Source organism: Antechinus flavipes, chromosome 2 (genome assembly GCF_016432865.1).
Source record: "Antechinus flavipes isolate AdamAnt ecotype Samford, QLD, Australia chromosome 2, AdamAnt_v2, whole genome shotgun sequence".
Taxonomy (NCBI): domain Eukaryota; kingdom Metazoa; phylum Chordata; class Mammalia; order Dasyuromorphia; family Dasyuridae; genus Antechinus; species Antechinus flavipes.
In genome coordinates this window covers 569,101,975-569,122,071 of record NC_067399.1, presented here as the reverse complement: position 1 = coordinate 569,122,071, position 20,097 = coordinate 569,101,975, and the positions used below count along the sequence as shown (strand labels likewise).

The 20,097-nt window shown below is 35.8% G+C and overlaps 1 protein-coding gene across 3 annotated transcripts in view; it reads right to left on the bottom strand.

The window, feature by feature from the left end:
- Positions 1-20,097, bottom strand: part of WDR93 (WD repeat domain 93) — a 58,289-nt gene that overhangs the window by 7,387 nt on the left and 30,805 nt on the right. For 2 of the 3 annotated variants that reach the window (XM_051981090.1, XM_051981093.1), the window contains 5 exons: positions 18,673-18,813; positions 16,929-17,060; positions 2,652-2,862; positions 2,215-2,278; positions 1,438-1,594 (listed from right to left, as the gene is read on the bottom strand). In XM_051981090.1, the coding sequence (XP_051837050.1) occupies positions 1,438-1,594; positions 2,215-2,278; positions 2,652-2,862; positions 16,929-17,060; positions 18,673-18,813 (705 nt within the window). The remainder of the gene's footprint in view (positions 1-1,437; positions 1,595-2,214; positions 2,279-2,651; positions 2,863-16,928; positions 17,061-18,672; positions 18,814-20,097) is intronic. The other variant, XM_051981091.1, reaches the window with a different exon arrangement.

Here is a 20,097-nt window from a genome sequence, read left to right as displayed (position 1 = left end):
TTTCTCTGTCAAAAGCAAAAATACTTTCTCATTTGTGCTTTGCCTTGGTGATAATTTCATTCTTTAAAAGGTGGAAAAAGTAGTGGGAAAAAAAGAGGTTTAAATCAGATTATTACTAACACGCAAACCTGGATAAGCCATGCAACCTCTGATCCTTTTATATGCCCTTAGATTTTGTGACAGCAGATTTCAAAAGGGTCACAAATGACAAGTGGGACCTGATGGATTCATATTTTAATGGAAATCCCAAGAGGGATAGGAAGAATGAAATTCTGACATACTCAAGAAATAGAAATTATTCCAACGAGGAAGAAAGACAAGAGTTATCTAAACAAATCACTGTAACTTCTAAAAGAACTTAACATCCGAGTTAGATTTTTAAAAGACAGAGATAGAAGACAAAGGAACATAGTCTCTAAGAAATGATCACACTGAGTATAATGTTGCAGTATGCAGTAGGTATGAGTGGGCTGGAACAAATAACTAGGGAGGATTTTCTTTTTTCTTATTAAAGTGTTTTATTTTCAAAACATATGCATAAATAATTTTCAACATTCATCCTTGCAAAACCTTGTGTTCAAAATTTTTTCCCTCTCTTCCCTCCACCCCCTTAGAGAGGATTTTCAAATAATGAGAGTAAAAGATGTCATCAAAGAATTCTGTAAACAGAAAAAAGATGGGCTAGCCAAGTACTAACAACAAGGTGACTTCTCATGGGAGAATATGGACAAGAGTAGCCCTAGATCAGCAGGTATGGATCTGTAGGGATCATTCCCTACATCCCAGATCTGTAGAGATCTGGAGGGAACATTCTATTCAATGAGATCACAGGAGCATTTTAGTATTTCCCTCATTGAAAGTCTTCAAGCAAAAAAGAGAGCGAGAGAGAGCAGTTAGAGAAAGAGAGAGAAAGAGAGACAGAGAGAGAGAGCAATTAGAGACAGAGAGAGAGAGAGAGAGAGAGAGAGAGAGAGAGAGAGAGAGAAAGGAAGGAAGGAAGACAACTGCTTTTGAGTATGTTGCAGAAGGGATTCTTGGCCAGGTTTGGACTAGATTACCTTAACGGTTCTTTCCAACTATGACATCCTGTGATTTAATGAATATTAAAAATAGAAGAGGCCTGGGCAGCTAGGTGTTGCAGTGGATAGAGCACCAGCCTTGAAGTCAGGAGGACCTGAATTCAAATCTGGTCTCAGACACTAACACTTCCTCCCTGTGTGACCCTGGGCAAGTCACTTAACCCCAATTGCCTCAGGGGGGAAAAAAAGAAATAAACTAAAAATAGAAGAGGCCTTAAGGACATCTAGTCACACCTTCAGAGTATTTCAAAAGGAACTACAGACTGAAAAGAGAGTCAATATGGCCACATTCCCTGGGTTGTCAAGTTATCCCCTATCCTTGAACTGGGGATTGTAGCAAAGAATTCTTCTTCCTTACCTCGGATGAACACACGCTGGCCCTCTGAATACAGTGCAAACACAGGCTGCCAGGGATTTCCCAAACGGTAAGAGGGAGCGGGACCCAATTCACAGACGATCTGTTCCTTCTCCACATCCATAAGATACACTGATCCGTCCCAAATAAAGAGCAGTACCTGGGAAAGCACACAGATTTTGATGCTATTACAAGGAGTATGGATTATATGGCCAGTATTTTTCATCCCCAGAGAGATTTCTCAGGACTGTGGGGTGAAAGATAGATAGAAGACAAAGGAACATAGTCTCTAAGAAATGATCACACTGAGTATAATGCTGCAGTATGCAGTAGGTATGAGTGGGCTGGAACAAATAACTGGGGAGGATTTTCTTTTTTCTTATTAAAGCGTTTTATTTTCAAAACATATGCATAAATAATTTTATATATAACATCATACCAAAGAAAAGTTTATTTTGCTACTACTCACCGACTGTCTGGAATCAACAAGAGCTTTAAATTAAAACAAGAGAAATAGAAAACAGCCTATTAAATTGTTTGTTTGCTGGAGTATTATTTGTTAACTCATCATATTTGTTAATAATGAAAGGGACCCATGATTTCAGGCTCCACAGTGAGCTAGGAATCATATATGTTCTAACACGTGTCACAGGATCAGGACTACTTATCATCAATGGTTTAGAGGAATTCCAGGTCCTCTAATAGGACAAGCTCTATTCCTATAGTTCCTACTTATTTTAGGTTTTCACCAAATTTAAAGATTGAAAGTTACTTACTTACCAAACAAGGTAGAAATGAGATGGGAGCCACAGCACAAATAGTTTCATTTGGATGCTTCACAGATCTATGAAAAATAAGAATTTATTATGGATCTCAAGAAACTCAAGAAAAGAACACTGTAATTCAAAGGAAGAGATTTGTGGCTATTTTCTTTAGTCAGTTATAAAATTCATATGCCTGAAAGAATGCTTGACCTTGTATTCACCTAAATGAAAGAAAATGAAAGAAAGGTATACTAGCCTGATCTCATTATTCCATTTCAATTCCTCTTCTGATTAGAAATGAAGATGAGAATATAGTATTGGAGATACTACATTGCAGAGCTACATTTTTTAAAGGCAAATAGTAAAACAAAAAAGTGTTTGCCATATAATATAAACATGTTTCTCTAGATCCTCAGAATATACAAACAAAATAAATTTTTTTAGATCACTGACCTCTCCACAATCACACTGATACGAGGTTCCTTGCATCTTTCAACTTCCCCCAGGTGAAGAGATCCATCAGTGCACAGCACCAGAAACTGAAATTTGGAGTTAGCTGTAGTCTGTGGAAATGAGCATTCTTTGAAGGTTTCAGAAATTTTCATGAAGTGAAGACTTTTGCATATACACCCCTCTGGGAGGGAAACCACAGCAAGTAGGAATCCTAGGAAAAAGCAAATGTCCACAGGCTGATCAAAAAAACAAATAAACAAACCAAAAAAACTTGTACAGAGAGGGAAGGTTCTTCCTCTATATGAGAATCAGGATAAATTTCATGTAGAAGGCAGAACTTGAGCTAAGTCTAGATTTATAAGTAGGTTCTGATTGCAAGTTTAAATAATGTGAAACTTGATTTTGTATGAAGTATAAAATGAAACCAGCTCATATGTAATATAACCTAAAATTCAATTGAGATGCCTGCAAACTAGTTGAGGGTTTTTAACATCCCACCATATTTTCAGTCTATACTTGCCTATGTGTGAATATGACATGCCATATGCCATATTACTAAGACTTATGTGAATTTTTTTAAAAGAACATTTTAAAAAATGGAAAATATATTTCAGATGGAAAAACTGCCAGAACAAAAAAGAAGGTTGTTATTACATTAGAACAAAAAAAAGTGAATATTATTGAATGGCATAAATGTGATCATAGTAACTATAAAATAGAATGATATGGTACAATGCCTGAATCTATGGTACAGAGTATTATAAAACATATAGGTGAAAAAAAAAGGAAAAATTGCTTCAGCTTTTTGTGGTTTGCAAACAAGTATAAGGAAGAATAGAATTCTTTCTCTGTTTTAATATACCCTTCACATAACTGGTAAAGATCTAACTATGCTACTCTTCCCTAAACTTCACAGGTTCCCTATCATTTCAAGGTTATAAAATCCTCACTTTGATGCATGAGTTTTTCCTTCATAACCTGTCCCTCTCCTACTTTCCCAATTTTGTTGCATTTAATTTCCTTCATTGTACTTCGAGATCAAGTAAAACAGGCCTCCGAGTGGTGCTCAAATGAGAAACTCCATCTCCCAATGCCAAACATTTTTATTGGCTCTCCACTCTGCCTGGAATTCTCTCTTCCTTTATCTCTACCTTCTGACTTCTCTGACTCTAAGTTCCAACTGAAATCTTACTTTCTACAGGAAGTTTTTCTAGATCCTCCTTAATTTTTGTGCCTTACTGCTGCTGATTATTTCCAATCCATCTCATTTATAACTGTTTTGTACACAATTGCTTACACACTGTCTTTATCATTAGATAGTGAGCTACTTGAGAGCAAGGACTGGATTTTACTTGTATCTCCAGTGTTTTAGCCCAGTGCCTAACACATAGTAGACACTTGATGAATGTTTATTGATTAATCGACTAATAATTATGGAAATATAGTGAGTTTTTTGTTGGATGGATTGAAGATCACAATCTTTATTTTTATTTTTTCTTTTATTTTAAAATAGCTTTTTATTTTCAAAACATGCAAAGATAATTTTCAACATTCACTCTTGCAAAACTTATGTTCCAAATTTTTTCTCACTCATTTCCCTCCACCCCTTCCCCTAGGCAGCAGGTAGAGCAACATATGTTAAACATTTTATACATATTTCCACAATTAATAGGCTACACAGATCAAAAAGGAAAAAATGAGAAAGAAAATAAAAAGCAAGCAAATACTAACAAAAAAGTGAAAACACTATGTTTTGATCCACAGTTGGTCCCCATGAACTCTTTCTGGGTGCAGATGTTTCTTTCTATCACAAGTCTATTAGAACTGGCCTGAATCACCTCACTGTTGAAGAGAGCCAAGTCCATCAGAATTGATCATTGTATAGTCTTGTTGTTGCTGTGTACAATGTTTTCTTGGTTATGCTCACTTCACTTACCATCAATTCATGCAAGTCTCTAGGCTTTTCTGAAATCAGTCTCCTGAAAATCACAATTTTTAAAAAATCCTATTCTTTCTTAGTAGAGGAGTTACTCAAATAAAAGCTTCAAATTTACAGTACTGAGTATTCAAGTTTTACAATATAAGCAAAAAAATAAATGAGAAATGAAATGCATAGAGAAGAAAATTTTAATTCAAGTGGAGAGTTCAGTGGCATAATGTTAAAATTATTAATAGGTGGCTAGTGTAGATGAGGATGTGGCAGTTATATATCCTGAAGTTTTGAAGAAAATAATCAAAGAAAGTAGACACATTGTTAATGCTGATCAAATTGCCTTATTCTACAAAGGAGATCTTCCAAATCTCACATTTCTAAAGAAAGGAAAAAACTCAACCTGGATTTAAAGTGTCCAAGAATTACCTGATCTTTGTTTTCAGAGCTAATGCTGAAGGTGATTATATACTAAAGAAAAAGTTTATTCGTTTCTAAATCCTCTTAATCCTACAACCATCCATTGCTTCTAGATCTTTGGTAGTCAAATCAGAAAGTTGGATGATAAAAGCTATTTTCAAAGACTGGTTTTCTAGCTAAAATAAGCTATTGAAGAACATTCTAAGGATAACAATATGGTTTTTAAAGTATTGCTGATCTTAGAAAAACACTGTAGGTCAGGGATCAGTAAACTATGATCTGAATGCCAAATCTGGCCAGCTGTCTGCTTTCCAAAACCCAATAGGTAAAAACTGACCTTTGCATTTTAAAATGTAAAAACTATTCTTAGCCGGGACATACAAAAACAGTACAAAAGCAATTGGTACAAAAGTAGCTGGGGCAAGATTTGGTCTCCAGACCACAGTTTGCCCAATTCCTCCATCCTCAGGTTACTCAACTACATTCATTGTGTGAAAATGTTAGCATGCAAATTCTTTGAGAAGTGGAGAAACTTCTCAGATTTATTCAGTGTATGTTTGAAAAAGAAGAAAAGTTCATTCTTTGCAGCTGAAGTATTGTAAATGAATTTTGATAATTTTTACCATAATGACACTGTCATTACATTGTTTATGTAAGCTTACCTTTAGATACGATATTAAAAAAAATAGTAACGATTTTGTTTTCTACAGACTCATTACTTTGTTACAAACTTGAATAAGAAATACATTTTCTTAACTTTTGCTATTATATAGCATTAATAGATAAACTTATTTTTTAAAACCTTCATTGTATATTTCCATTGGGCTAGAACCAATTGTCATATTTTACATATGACTGTAATTGTGAATAGTTGAATTCAAATAATGCTATGATTTCAAGGAGTTCATTATTCACACTAAAGGGGACCTAGCTGTACCGAATTCTATGAGAAAGAAAAGCATTTCAGGAATGGGGATGATAAGATGATGCAAAGGCACTTGAGGTGGGATATGGAGTGGCATCTATGAGGGATAGCAAGGCCATTTGACTAGATTGTAGCATGCGGGAAGGGGATTAATGGATAATGAGATTGTAAGGTTAGGTTGGAACCAGATTCTGAAGAATTTTAAATGGCAAATCAAGGAATTTATATTTTATAGAGGCAATAGGAAACTATTGGAGTTTATTGAATAGGGAAATGATAATGGTCATATCTGTGCTTATGAAAAATAACTTTTTAATTAAAATTTTTTCAATAAGCAAAAATCTGCTCTCTCCTCCCTTCACCCTCCCTCTTGAGAAAAAATGAAAAACAAAACTGCTATTACAAATATGCATAATTAAGTAAAATAAAATTCTCACTGGCTATATCCAAGATATATGTGCTTGTGTGTACATGTGTGAATGTGCATCATTCTGTATTCTGTCTTTTATTTTGCTATCAGAAGGTAGGTAGTGTTTTTTATCACTAGTCCTCTGGAATCTTGTTGATTATTCCACGGATCAGAGTTCCTAAGTCTTTCAAAGTTGTCTTTAAAACATTGTTATTGTACATATTGAAAGTCTTCCCAGATTTCTCAGAACCCAACCTCTTCTTTCTTTAAAAAGAAAACTTTTTCTTTCTTTCTTTCTTTTTTTTTGGGGGGGGGTTAAGTGACTTGCCCAGGGTCACACAGCTAGGAAGTGTTAAATATCTGAGGTCACATTTGAATTCAGGTCCTCCTGACTTCAGGGTTGGTGCTTTATCCACTGTGCCACATAGCTGCCCCCCAAAGAAAACATTTTAAAGCTTTTTTCCTTAAACTTTTGCTTCATTTCTTATAAGAATTCTGGTTGAATTTGTGCCCATTGTTGAAAAGAGCCTAATCCATCAGAGTGGATCTTCACATAATCTTGTTGCTGCTGTGTACAACATCACTTAGCATCAGGTTTTCCTGAAACCATCCTGCTGACCATTTCTTATAGAACAATAATATTTCATTACATTTATACACCACAACTTACTCAGCCATTCCCCAACTGTTGGGCATCCATTCAGTTTCCAGTTCAAGATTTTTTTTTAAGGGTGGAGGAGAATTGAATATGATTATAGGCAGCAAAGAAGAGAAACAGTAGAATGAGCAAGATTAAAGATTAGAGGAGGGATCACTGAAGGCGGCAATCTACTGGAGAAGACAAGGGACAGGATCAAGGGCACATATACAGGGGATAAGGAGAAGGATAATCATATTAAAGATTGCTGTAAAGAGTTGGGGGGCTTCAAAAGGGCTATGATACTGTGCATACCCTTTGATCCAACATGTTTCTACTGGGCCTGTATTTCAAAGAGATCTTAGCGGAGGGATAGGGACCCACATGTGTAAAAATGTCTGTGGAAGCCCTTTCTGTAGTGGCTGGAAACTGGAAAGTGAGTGAATGCCCATCAGTTGGAGAATGGCTGAATAAATGATGGTATATGAATGTTATTTTTTTTATTATAGCTTTTTATTTACAAGATATACGCATGGGTAATTTTACAACATTGACAATTGCCAAACCTTTTGTTCCAATTTTTCCCCTCCTTTCCTCCATCCCCTCCCCCAGATGGCAGGTTGACCAATACATGTTAAATATGTTAAAGTATAAATTAAATACAATATAAGTATACATGCCCAAACAGTTATTTTGCTGTACAAAAAGAATCGGACTTTGAAATAGTATACAATTAGCCTGTGAAGGAAATAAAAAATGCAGGCAGGCAAAAATATAGGGATTGGGAATTCTATGTAATGATTCTTAGTCATCTCCCAGAGTTATTTTGCTGGGTGTAGCTGGTTCAATTCATCACTGCTCTATCGGAACTGATTTGGTTCATTTCATTGTTGAAGAGGGCCATGTCCATCAGAATTGATCCTCATATAGTATTGTTGCTGAAGTATATAATGATATCCAATTCCTGCTCATTTCACTCAGCATCAGTTCATGTAAGTCTCTCCAGGACTTTCTGAAATTATCTGACTGGTCATTTCTTAACGAACAATAATATTCCATAATATTCGGTATATGAATGTTATGGAATACTATTGTTCTGTAAGAAATAATAAGCAGGATGATTTTAGAGAGGCTTGGAGAGACTTACATGAATTGATGCTGAGTGAAGTGAGCAGAACTAAGATAACATTGTGCACTGCAATAGCAAGATTATACAATGGGGTAAATGATTTAAGAATAAAGGACTTGAACTGGATTACTATAAGGCAGAAATTAAAAAAGAGATAAAGTTATAGTAGATATATGCTCAGTATTTTATTTTAAATAGTCGAAACAATATTGAATAATATTGAGAAACAATATAATTTCCCTAATTTTCTCTTTTGATTAAATAATTTTTAGCTTTTATTTTGTCAGAGATGATGATTACTACATTTGCTTTTTTACATAATAAATTCTACTCTTGATCTTTATCTTATTTTTTTCTTTTATTTAATAATAACTTTATATTGACAGAATCCATGCCAGGGTAATTTTTTTACAACATTATCCCTTGCACTCATTTCTGTTTTGATTTTTCCCCTCCCTCCCTCCACTCCCTCCCCTAGATGGCAAGCAGTCCTATATATGTTAGATATGTTGCAGTATATCCTAGATACAATATATGTTTGCAGAACCGAACAGTTCTCTTATTGCACAGGGAGAATTGGATTCAGAAGGTAAAAATAACCTGAGAAGAAAAACAAAGATGCAGATAGTTCACATTCGTTTCCCAGTGTTCTTTCTTTGGGTGTAGCTGCTTCTGTCCATCATTTATCAATTGAAACTCAGTTAGGTCTCTTTGTCAAAGAAGTCCACTTCCATCAGAATACATCCTCATACAGTATCGTTGTTGAAGTGTATAATGATCTCCTGGTTCTGCTCATCTCACTTAGCATCAGTTCACGTAAGTCTCACCAGTCCTCTCTGTATTCATCCTGCTGGTCATTTCTTATAGAACAATAATATTCCATAACATTCATATACCACAATTTATCCAGCCATTCTCCAATTGATGGGCATCCATTCAATTTCCAGTTTCTAGCCACTACAAACAGGGCTGCCACAAACATTTTGGCACATACAGGTCCCTTTCCCTTCTTTAGTATTTCTTTGGGATATAAGCCCAATAGAAACACTGCTGGATCAAAGGGTCTGCACAATTTGGTAACTTTTTGGGCATAATTCCAGATTGCTCTCCAGAATGGTTGGATTCGTTCACAGTTCCACCAACAATGCATCAGTGTCCCAGTTTTCCCGCTTCCCCTCCAACATTCATCATTATTTTTTCCTGTCATCTTAGCCAATCTGACAGGTGTGTAGTGGTATCTCAGAGTTGTCTTAATTTGCATTTCTCTGATCAATAATGATTTGGAACACTCTTTCATATGAGTGGTAATGGTTTCAATTTCATCATCTGAAAATTGTCTGTTCATATCCTTTGACCATTTATCAATTGGAGAATGGCTTGATTTCTTATAGAGTCAGTTCTCTATATATTTTGGAAATGAGGCCTTTATCAAAACCTTTAACTGTTTTCCCAGTTTGTTGCTTCCCTTTTAATCTTGTTTGCATTAGTTTTGTTTATACAAAGGCTTTTTAATTTGATATAATCAAAATGTTCTATTTTGTAATCAGTAATGGTCTCTAGTTCATCTTTGGCCACAAATTTCTTTCTCCTCCACAAGTCTGAGAGATAAACTATCCTATGTTCCTCTAATTTATTTATAATCTCATTCTTTATGCCTAGGTCATGGACCCATTTTGATCTTATCTTGGTATATGGTGTTAAGTGTGGGTCCATGCCTAATTTCTGCCATACTAATTTCCAGTTATCCCAGCAGTTTTTATCAAATAATGAATTCTTATCCCAAAAGTTAGGATCTTTGGGTTTGTCAAACACTAGATTGCTATAGTTGACTATTCTGTCTTGTGAACCTAACCTTTTCCACTGATCAACTAATCTATTTCTTAGCCAATACCAAATGGTTTTGGTGACTGCTGCTTTATAATATAATTTTAGATCAGGTACAGCTAGGCCGCCTTCATTTGATTTTTTTCCCCCTTAATTCCCTTGAGATTCTCAACTTTTTATTGTTCCATATGAATTTTGTTGTTATTTTTTCTAGATCATTAAAATATTTTCTTGGAAGTCTGATTGGTATAGCACTAAATAAATAGATTAGTTTAGGGAGTATTGTCATCTTTATTATATTCGCTCGGCCTATCCAAGAGCACTTAATATTTTTCCAATTATTTAAGTCTGACTTTATTTGTGTGGAAACTTTTTTGTAATTTTGCTCATATAATTCCTGACTTTCCTTTGGTAGATAGATTCCCAAATATTTTATGCTATCAACAGTTATTCTGAATGGAATTTCTCTTTATCTCTTGCTGTTGGATTTTGTTGGAGATGTATAAAAATGCTGAGGATTTATGGGGATTTATTTTGTATCCAGCTACTTTGCTGAAATTATGAATTATTTCTAATAGCTTTTTAGTAGAATCTCTGGGGTTCTCTAGGTATACCATCATATCATCTGCAAAGAGTGATAGTTTGGTTTCCTCATTGCCTACTCTAATTCCTTAATATCTTTCTCGACTCTTATTGCAGAGGCTAGTGTTTCTAATATGATATTGAATAATAATGGTGATAGTGGGCAACCTTGCTTCACTCCAGATCTTACTGGGAAAGGTTCCAGTTTTTCCCCATTGCATATGATGCTTACTGATGGTTTTAAATATATGCTCCTGACTATTTTAAGGAAAAGTCCATTTATTCCTATGCTCTTAAGTGTTTTTATTAGGAATGGATGTTGGATTTTATCAAATACTTTTTCTGCATCTATTGAGATGATCATATGGTTTTTGTTTGGTTGGTTATTGATATAGTCAATTATGCTAATAGTTTTTCTAATATTGAACCAGCCCTGCATTCTGGTATAAATCCTACTTGGTCATAGTGTATTATCCTGGGGATGATTTTCTGTAATCTTTTTGCTAATATTTTATTTAAGATTTTAGCATCAATATTCATTAGGGAGATTGGTCTATAATTTTCTTTCTCTGTTTTCGGCCTACCTGGTTTAGGTATCAGTACCATGTCTGTGTCATAAAAGGAGTTTGGTAGGACTCCTTCAATCCCTACTTTTTCAAATAGTTTATTTAGCATTGGAGTTAATTGTTCTTTAAATGTTTGATAGAATTCACATGTAAATCCATCTAGTCCTGGGGATTTTTTCTTAGGGAGTTGATTGTTTGTTCTATTTCTTTTTCTGAGATGGGACTGTTTAGGATATTTACTTCTTCCTCTGTTAGTTTGGGCAAGCTATATTTTTGGAGGTATTCTTCTATTTCATTTAAGTTGTTCAATTTATTGGCATAAAGTTGGGCAAAGTAACTCCTAATTGTTGCTCTAATTTCCTCTTCGTTAGTGGCAAGTTCTCCCTTTTCATTTTTAAGACTAACAATTTGATTTTCCTCTTTCCTTTTTTTAAATCAGATTTACTAAGGGTTTGTCTATTTTGTTGTTTTTTTCATAGAACCAACTCTTAGTTTTATTAATTCAATAGTTTTTACTTTCAATTTTATTGCTCTCTCCTTTTATTTTTAGGATTTCAAGTTTAGTGTTTGACTGGGGGTTTTTAATTTGTTCCTTTTATAGCATTTTTAGTTGCAAGCCCAATTCATTGACCTTCTCTTTCTCTATTTTATACAAATAGGCCTCTAGAGATATGAAATTTCCCCTTATTACCGCTTTGGCTGCATCCCATACATTTTGGTATGATGTCTCATTATTATCGTTTTCTTGGGTGAAGTTATTAATTATGTCTATGATTTGCTGTTTCACCCAATCATTCTTTAGTATGAGATTATTTAGTTTCCAATTATTTTTTGGTCTTTCCCCTGGCTTTTTATTGAATATAATTTTCATTGCATTGTGGTCTGAAAAGGATGCATTTACTATTTCTGCCTTACTGCATTTGAGTTTGAGGTTTTTGTGTCCTAATATATGGTCAATTTTTGTATAGGTTCCATGAACTGCTGAAAAGAAAGTGTACTCCTTTCTGTCTCCGTTACATTTTCTCCAGAGATCTATTATATCTAATTTTTCTAGTATTCTATTTACCTCTTTGACTTCTTTCTTATTTATTTTGTGGTTTGATTTATCTAATTCTGAGAGTGCAAGGTTGAGATCTCCCACTATTATAGTTTTGCTGTCTATTTCTTGCAGCAGCTCTCTTAATTTCTCTTTTAAGAATTTAGATGCTGCACCACTTGGCGCATATATGTTTAATAGTGATATTGCTTCATTATCCATGCTACCCTTTAGCAAGATATAGTGCCCTTCCTTATCTCTTTTAATTAGATCAGTTTTTGCTTTAGCTTGATCTGAGATCAGGATGGCTACCTCTGTTTTTTTGACTTCACCTGAAGCATAGTAGATTTTGCTCCAACCTTTTACCTTAACCTGCATGTATGTCCCCGCTTCAGATGTGTTTCCTGTAAACAACATATTGTAGGATTCTGGCTTTTAATACATTCTGCTAACCGCTCCTCTTTATGGGGGAGTTTACCCTGTTCACATTTATGGTTAAAATGACCAATTCTGTATTACTTGCCATCTTCTTAACCCCTGTTTATGCTTTTTCCCCTTTTTTCCCCCTTACCCCCCTTCCCAGTATTAAGCTTGTGAGCACCACTTGCTTCTCGCAGCCCTCCCTTTTTAGTATCCCTCCCCCTGCCTTAGAGTTCCTCCCCCTATCTAACCTCTTTCCCTCCCAGTTTCCGTATTCTCTTCCACTTAGCTTATTCCTTCCCTTTTCACTTTTCCCTTCTCACTTTTCAATGAGGTGGGAGAAGTTTCATCATAAATTGAATATGTCTAAAATTTTTCTCTTAAAGCCAATTCTGAAGGCAGTAAGATATTCATCCTTCTCCATTCTTTCTCTCAGATATAATAGGTTTCCTTTGCCTCTTCATGAGATGTAGTATCCCCACATTACCCTTTTTCTGGTACAATGTCCTTTCCACATCTAGTTTCTAGAACAAGGTATACATGTATTCTTTATACATCTCTATAGCCAAAATATAGTTCCCAAGATTAATCTTTACCTTTTTAGATTTCTCTTGAGTTCTATATTTGTAGATCAAACTTTTTGTTACGTTCTGGCTTTTTCATCAAAAATAGGTAAAATTCGCTTACTTCGTTGAATGTCCATCTTCTTCCCTGGAAAAAGATGCTCATTCTCGCTGGGTAAGTTATTTTTGGTTGCATACCAAGTTCCTTAGCCTTTCAGAATATCATATTCCAGGCCCTTCGATCCTTTAATGTGGATGCTGCCAGATCCTGGGTGATCCTTATTGTGGCTCCTCGATACTTGAATTGGGTTTTTCTAACCGCTTGCAGTATTTTTTCCTTCATCTGAGGGTTCTGGCATTTGGCCACTATATTCCTTGGTGTTTTGATTTTAGGATCCCTTTCAGTAGGTGATCGACGAATTCTTTCAATGTCTATTTTATCCTCTGTTTCTATGACTTCTGGGCAGTTCTCTTTGATAATTTCCTGGAAAATAGTGTCCAGGCTCTTTTTTTCATCATGCTTTTCTGGGAGTCCAATGATTCTCAGATTGTCTCTCCTGGATCTGTTTTCTAGGTCTGTTGTCTTCCCCAGACATTCTTCCTTCCCTTTTCACTTTTCCCTTCTCACTTTTCAATGAGGTGGGAGAAGTTTCATCATAAATTGAATATGTCTAAAATTTTTCTCTTAAAGCCAATTCTGAAGGCAGTAAGATATTCATCCCTCTCCATTCTTTCTCTCAGATATAATAGGTTTCCTTTGCCTCTTCATGAGATGTAGTACCCCCACATTACCCTTTTTCTGGTACAATGTCCTTTCCACATCTAGTTTCTAGAACAAGGTATACATGTATTCTTTATACATCTTTATAGCCAAAATATAGTTCCCAAGATTAATCTTTACCTTTGTTTTCCATTGTTTGATTTTTTTGGATTTGCTTGACTGATTCTTCTTGTCTCCTCGAGTCATTCAATTCCATTTGTTCGAACCTGATTTTCAATGAAGTATTTTCTTCACTTACTTTTTAAAAATCCTTTTCTAATTGTCCAATTGAGTTCTTTTGTTCTATGGAATTTTTTTCCATTTCGCCAATTTTGTTTTTTAGAGAGCTATTTTCTGTTTCCAGTTCACTAATCCTATTTTTCAAGGATTTTATTTCTTTATCCAGTCTCTCTTTAAGTGAGTGGGATGACTTCTCCAGCCTCTCTTGCCAAGCCTCCCTCTCCTTTTCCCATTTTTCTTCTAGCTCTCTTGTGAGAGCCTTTTTAACTTCTTCTATGAGGTTCATCTGTGCTGAGGAACAGATGATCTCCTCCTTTGGGGATTCACCTGGAGACTGTCTGTTTCCAGTCTCCCCAGGATTTAGAGTCTGCTCTCTATCTGTATAGAAGCTGTCAAGGGTTAAAGTCCTCTTCAATTTTTTGCTCATTTTGTCAAAGAATCAAAGACAAACTAGCAAAGAAAAAAAAGAAAGAACTCCTAAATGGAGTCTGCTTTTTTGGGGGGAGGGGCTGGGTGGTGTTACCGAGCTTCCTCTACAGACTGCGGGGGCAGCAGCAAGTCACTAGCCAGACTGTGCTGCACCTGCGCTCTGAGACTCTGAGAGCGTGCTGAGACACTGTGGGGGAGGGGTGGCCAGGTCCCAAGAGACTCCAGCTGCTTGGGGTTGTATTCTTCACCCCCGGGGTTTTTAGCTTCTCTGCTTGGCTGCTGGCTTGCTGCCAGGGCAAAGTATCCAGTCCTGCAGTAAAGCTCTCCCCGCAGAGACGACTGCGATCACACCCCACCCCTTCTCTGCTCTGCTCCCGTGCTCTCGCTGCCGCTGCTGCCCACAGCCTGTGCCTGATCTAAAACCGTCCCCACCCTAGAGCAAAAACAGACCTTTCTTGTTGAGTTTCAAGGATGTCTTCTCTTGGTAACTATTTGTGGGTTTTTTTTCAGTCAAGCATTAATTCAGAGGCTTGTAATGAAATGGATAGTGAGAGAAAACGCGGAGCTTACACAGCTGTGTGCCTCCTCTCTGCCATCTTGGCCGGAAGTCCTCTTGATTTTTATTTTATTTTTGTGTGTATCTCTCATTTTATAGCACTTCCTAAAAGCAACATATTGTTGAATTCAATTTTTTTTAATATGCTAGAAGTTGCCATTTTATGGGCAAATTTATCCCATTCATAACTATAGTGATATAAGGTTTGTAAACTTCTTCACATGTTATTTCATTTGATCCTCACAACAATCCTATGAAGTTGGTACTATTATCTCCATTTTATAGATGAGGAGAATGAGGCAGACAAGGAGGGATAAAGAGACTTGTCTAGGTCAAAAAATCATTAAGTATCTGCTACAGGATTTGAATTTAAGTCTTGTTAGCTCTAAGTCAATCATTCTACAAAGTTGCCCCAAATTTAATAGGATGAAGGAGAAGAGTCTTCTGAATGATGGAATAAAAGGGGGAAAATGAGAGCATTACAATGCTCTATTCAGGACCAATGTGATGAGTGAGGGAAAGTATAAGAAAGAAAGTGCTATTGAGGATGGCCAGGAAACTGGTAATCATCTTGTGGAAAACAGATTTCTGTGAGTACTAGAAGATGGAAGGTGTGTAAGAGGAAAAGAAAATAGAGGAAAATCTGTTAAATTTCAAAATAGGATTTTCCTAAAATAACATTTCAGAGGGCAGAGAGGAAATAGGGTATATATTCATAGGAAATAGAATACAGTTAAAGACGATAAAGATAAAAGGAAGTAGGGGTTAAAGATGGGGGTGATTAAGTATCACAGGAATTGGGAGAATAACAAGTGCTGGTATTTTGTTAGTCTTTGGAAGTAGGATGAAACTAGAAATAACTCTTGAAAACAGCAGAAATATTAAATATTTTTTATTTTTTAAATTTTACTTTTTATTTTACTTTTACTTATTTATTTCACTTTTATTTCATAATATTTGAGTCTTTTCCCCTTTTATACATTGATGTCCCCTTTTAATATGCTTTAATCATTTCTGGATCCTCTGGTCATTCTCTTAAAACAGACAACAATGTTAATTAAGCCAGGCTTATAAAAAATTTTGACTAAAAGCTTATTTGACATTGCTTTTTTGTAGTTAACCTATTTCTTTAATGAGAGGAGGGTTGTAAGAACACTACATTATTAAGACAATCCTAAAGACATGTATTCTATTTAAAATAATATTTAATATAGATATTTTAATTTAATTTAAATAATATTTTTCCAATTACATGTAAAAACAATTTTTAACATTCATTTAAAAACATTTGAGTTCCTCTTTCTTCCCTTTTTTCCTTCTCTGAGATAGCAAACAACTTGATATAAGTTATACAGATGCAACCATGCAAAACACATTTCCATATTAGTCAAAAACATATTCTAGCACTTAGTAAAGTCCTTGCATATAGTAGGTATTTAATAAATATTTGTTGAATAAAGATAAATAAATGAATGGTGGGATAGCTCACCTGGCTCAGGCTGGTAGCAACAAGTAACAGATATTGTAGAAAGGAGCCTGGATTTAGAATCAGAAGACCTCAGTTCCAATTTTGTTTCTCTTATAACCTGTATGATCTGAAACAAGTCACTTACTCTCTGAGCCTCCAGTTCCCCCTTCTATCTATCAATCTGTGATTGTGTGATTTTAATAAAGGTCACCTTCCATCAGTGAGTTAGCACCAAGAAGCATTCTGTAATTTTTAAGACTAGTCAGAAGGTTTTTTCATTTTGAGACTTTTTCACATGTCACCATTACAGATAACACCAAGACTGCCCAGAAAGGCTACTTAATTTGATAACAGGGATGGAAATAAACAAATGGAGAACTCACCTTGGGCTCTATCCCACAATGTTATTACTCCATCATCACAAGCTAGCAGTAGGTAAGATGTGCAGGTACTGATGGCTGAGTTGGTAATTGGTGCTGCAGTTGGCCACACTCCATCAGGTTTGGGATCAGACTCTAATGGAAGAGATATTCCATTTACTTCAAACCTCCCTTAACAATTTCTGTCATTTTTCAGTCCTTCTATGTTAAATTAAAAAAAAAATTCAGTATTCTAGAACTTGTCTGAGTTTAGATAACCCAAACACAAGGTCTCTAACGAGGTGATATAGGCAGTAGGGACCTGATAAGAATAAAATCACCAAAAGTAGGCAGTAGGAACCTGATAAGAATAAAATCACCAAAAGTTTGGGCAGTTTTCACAGCTCACTGACTTTGATTATCTCTCAAGAATGATCCTGCTTTTCACTGGTTATTTCCATGGAGACTTGGTCTAGTACTCTTAGAAGAATCTCCATCAGCTAGTAAAAAAAGAGTTGCTCCAAGAAGGGACTTTGTGAACCAACCTTGTTGACTGGTCTTTACTTTAAGAAGCATCTTATCCTGCCACACACCAGGAAACTAGGGCCTACTTGCCCTGCCATCTTGACATCTGTCCTGCCACTGATCCTCTCCGGTCCAGAGAACAAATCCTATCCACTTAAATCTACTTGGCTTTGGCATTCTGCCTGAGGGCTGAACTGTCTTGAGTGGCCAATGAATGAAAATTCTCCTTAACTTCCTATCCAGTCATCCACCAAGAAAGTCCTGGTTTTCTGCTCCTCCAGCATCCTGCTATTTACCTTAATGTCCAAATGTAATGCCCCACCTCTCTCCTTGTCTCTGAAAACTAAAATTAAATCAATACCATCCACTTTTCCTGAAAAGGGTGATGGTCAGCTTCCCCATGGCTCTACTCTTAATCCCTAAGACAACCCTTTTCAACAATCCATTCTCTGACCATTCTCTGTGCTATTGCTGCTGTTTGTTTTTCACTTTTGAAGGGGTCCAGGCAGAGTTGCACAAAACTATCTGCTTCACTCTCTCCCACTCATCAAAGTCCAGTGGCAAGCCAAAAATCACAATGGCTGGTATTGGCTCGGGATGTAATGGATGACCTTGGCTTCTTGGATATCTAACCAAGTTCCAAGTGCTCTACAGCACCTGCGTCAGCTGCCTGTGTGGCTATTGGAACAAAGTGTTTTCATCTACCCATTCTGATAGGGGAAATCTTCACATGTTTGGGGTAGACATCCCCCTAAATCACCAATGGGTTTAATGGGCCAATTGGGCCCCATCAGTTACCCTCAACCTGGTTTAGTCTGCATGCTGAGATGGTTTTTTGGGGGTATGGCCATTGTACATGTGCAGCTTTTTGGAGCCACAAGTGAGAGCTGGATGACAGGTGGACATCAAAGGTAGATGAGTAATTCTGAAAAGGTCTTGCTAAATCTTCACACCTGAGGGGCTAATCCTTTCTAAATACCCTATAAACCCACTTGTAATATTCTCTTAATAGAAGGTAATCTTCTCAATGGGCAACTAATTAGCTTCATTTGGTTCTTGTATTCTCTGTCATATATAGTAGGCTCTTAATAAATGCTTTTTAATTCATGATAAATCAGGGCCTGAGCTGATTCATGCTCTACTCAGATCTACCCAAAGATAGCCCTAATCATAGTTTTAAAAACCCTTCTAGATAATATTGGAAATTAAACTTCTAATAAGCCACAGCAGCAAGTTCTCATACCAATTTTTTCTTTGTCTTTATCTCTCTCTCTCTCTCTTTCTTTCTCTCTCTCTCTCTCTTTGTCTCTTAGAGGTCGGTTAAGTGAATAGAGGAAGAAATTATTATTTCCAGGCCAATATATACCCAGAGCACAGACCACACCTGAGAAAATGAAGATTGGAAAAGGATGTTAGACAAAGATAATAAGTTGATTCACATTTACTTGGATAGCAGTTATAAAAAACTGCTATCTTATTTTATTTAAAATCAGTAGTTGTTTATTCTAACAAATACTACCTATCCTGTTGATAAAGATGAGCCAGATTTTTCTTGGGTACCCAAGTATGAATTCTCTTGGGTGAAATATTCTGAGCTTGCTGTTTAGTTTGCAGGCCATTTATATTGCTCTTGTACTTCCTATTATGTAATTCCTAAGGGATGTATATTTTGGATTGCTTTTTCTCAAAATATTTTCATTTGTATCTTTTCAATTTGGATTCTAAATGATATCTCTAAAATTTACATCCTTTTCTAGGTTTGGAAAGTATAGCATGTGGTGATGTACTGCTATGAGTACATTTCATATATGTACGTCTGTGAGACAGGATACTGAATCTTAACTCTCAAGTCTCACTCCTTTTTCTTATACCAAAGAGACTATGAGAGTTGTCTGCTCTCTTATATGTAGGCACTGAGGCAAGATTTTGGCATAAGAAATAATCTCTTTGTGAGGGTGGACAAAGAATTAATCCAAGAAAAGTCTCCAAAACAGTTGGTAGTTCATTAGTGATAAAGTACATGATGAAATTAAAAATATATAGAAAGAACAAATGAGGAGGTCCAAGTAGAATAGATTAAGTCAGTATTGTATTATGCTCTGCCCAGGCTACTGGTTCATCCTTTTATGGGTGGGAAACATATAAAATATTATATCAAAAAGCAGGTACACAGATATGGACACAATTATTATGTTAAGCAACCAGCAGGATATTTTAGAATTATGGAGAAATTACATTTTACTGTTTTTAAATCTAATTAGTAGCTGCAGAATAATTATGTTATTTATATGGTTTTGGCCCCCCACAAAACACAGTGCACTGTCAGAACCTCACTTTTGAACAGCAAAGAGTAACAGTGATCACTTCTACTTTTCCCAGGAAAGGAATACAATAAAGGTGAACTCAGTCTATAAATCTACAACCTGTGTTTTTCAGGGAAATCCTTATATAGCACTGATCAACAGCAGCAGGAAATTATCCTGAAAAGGAAAGCTTGGAATATCTTGATATCTGAAACCAGTGTTGGTGGAGCTTGAGGTTTATACAAATAAAGTCAGATTTAAATAAATGGACAAATATTTATTGTTCATGAGTGGACCAAACCAATATAAATGTTAATTCTACCTAAACAAATCTACTTATTCAATGCCATTTCAATTAAATTACC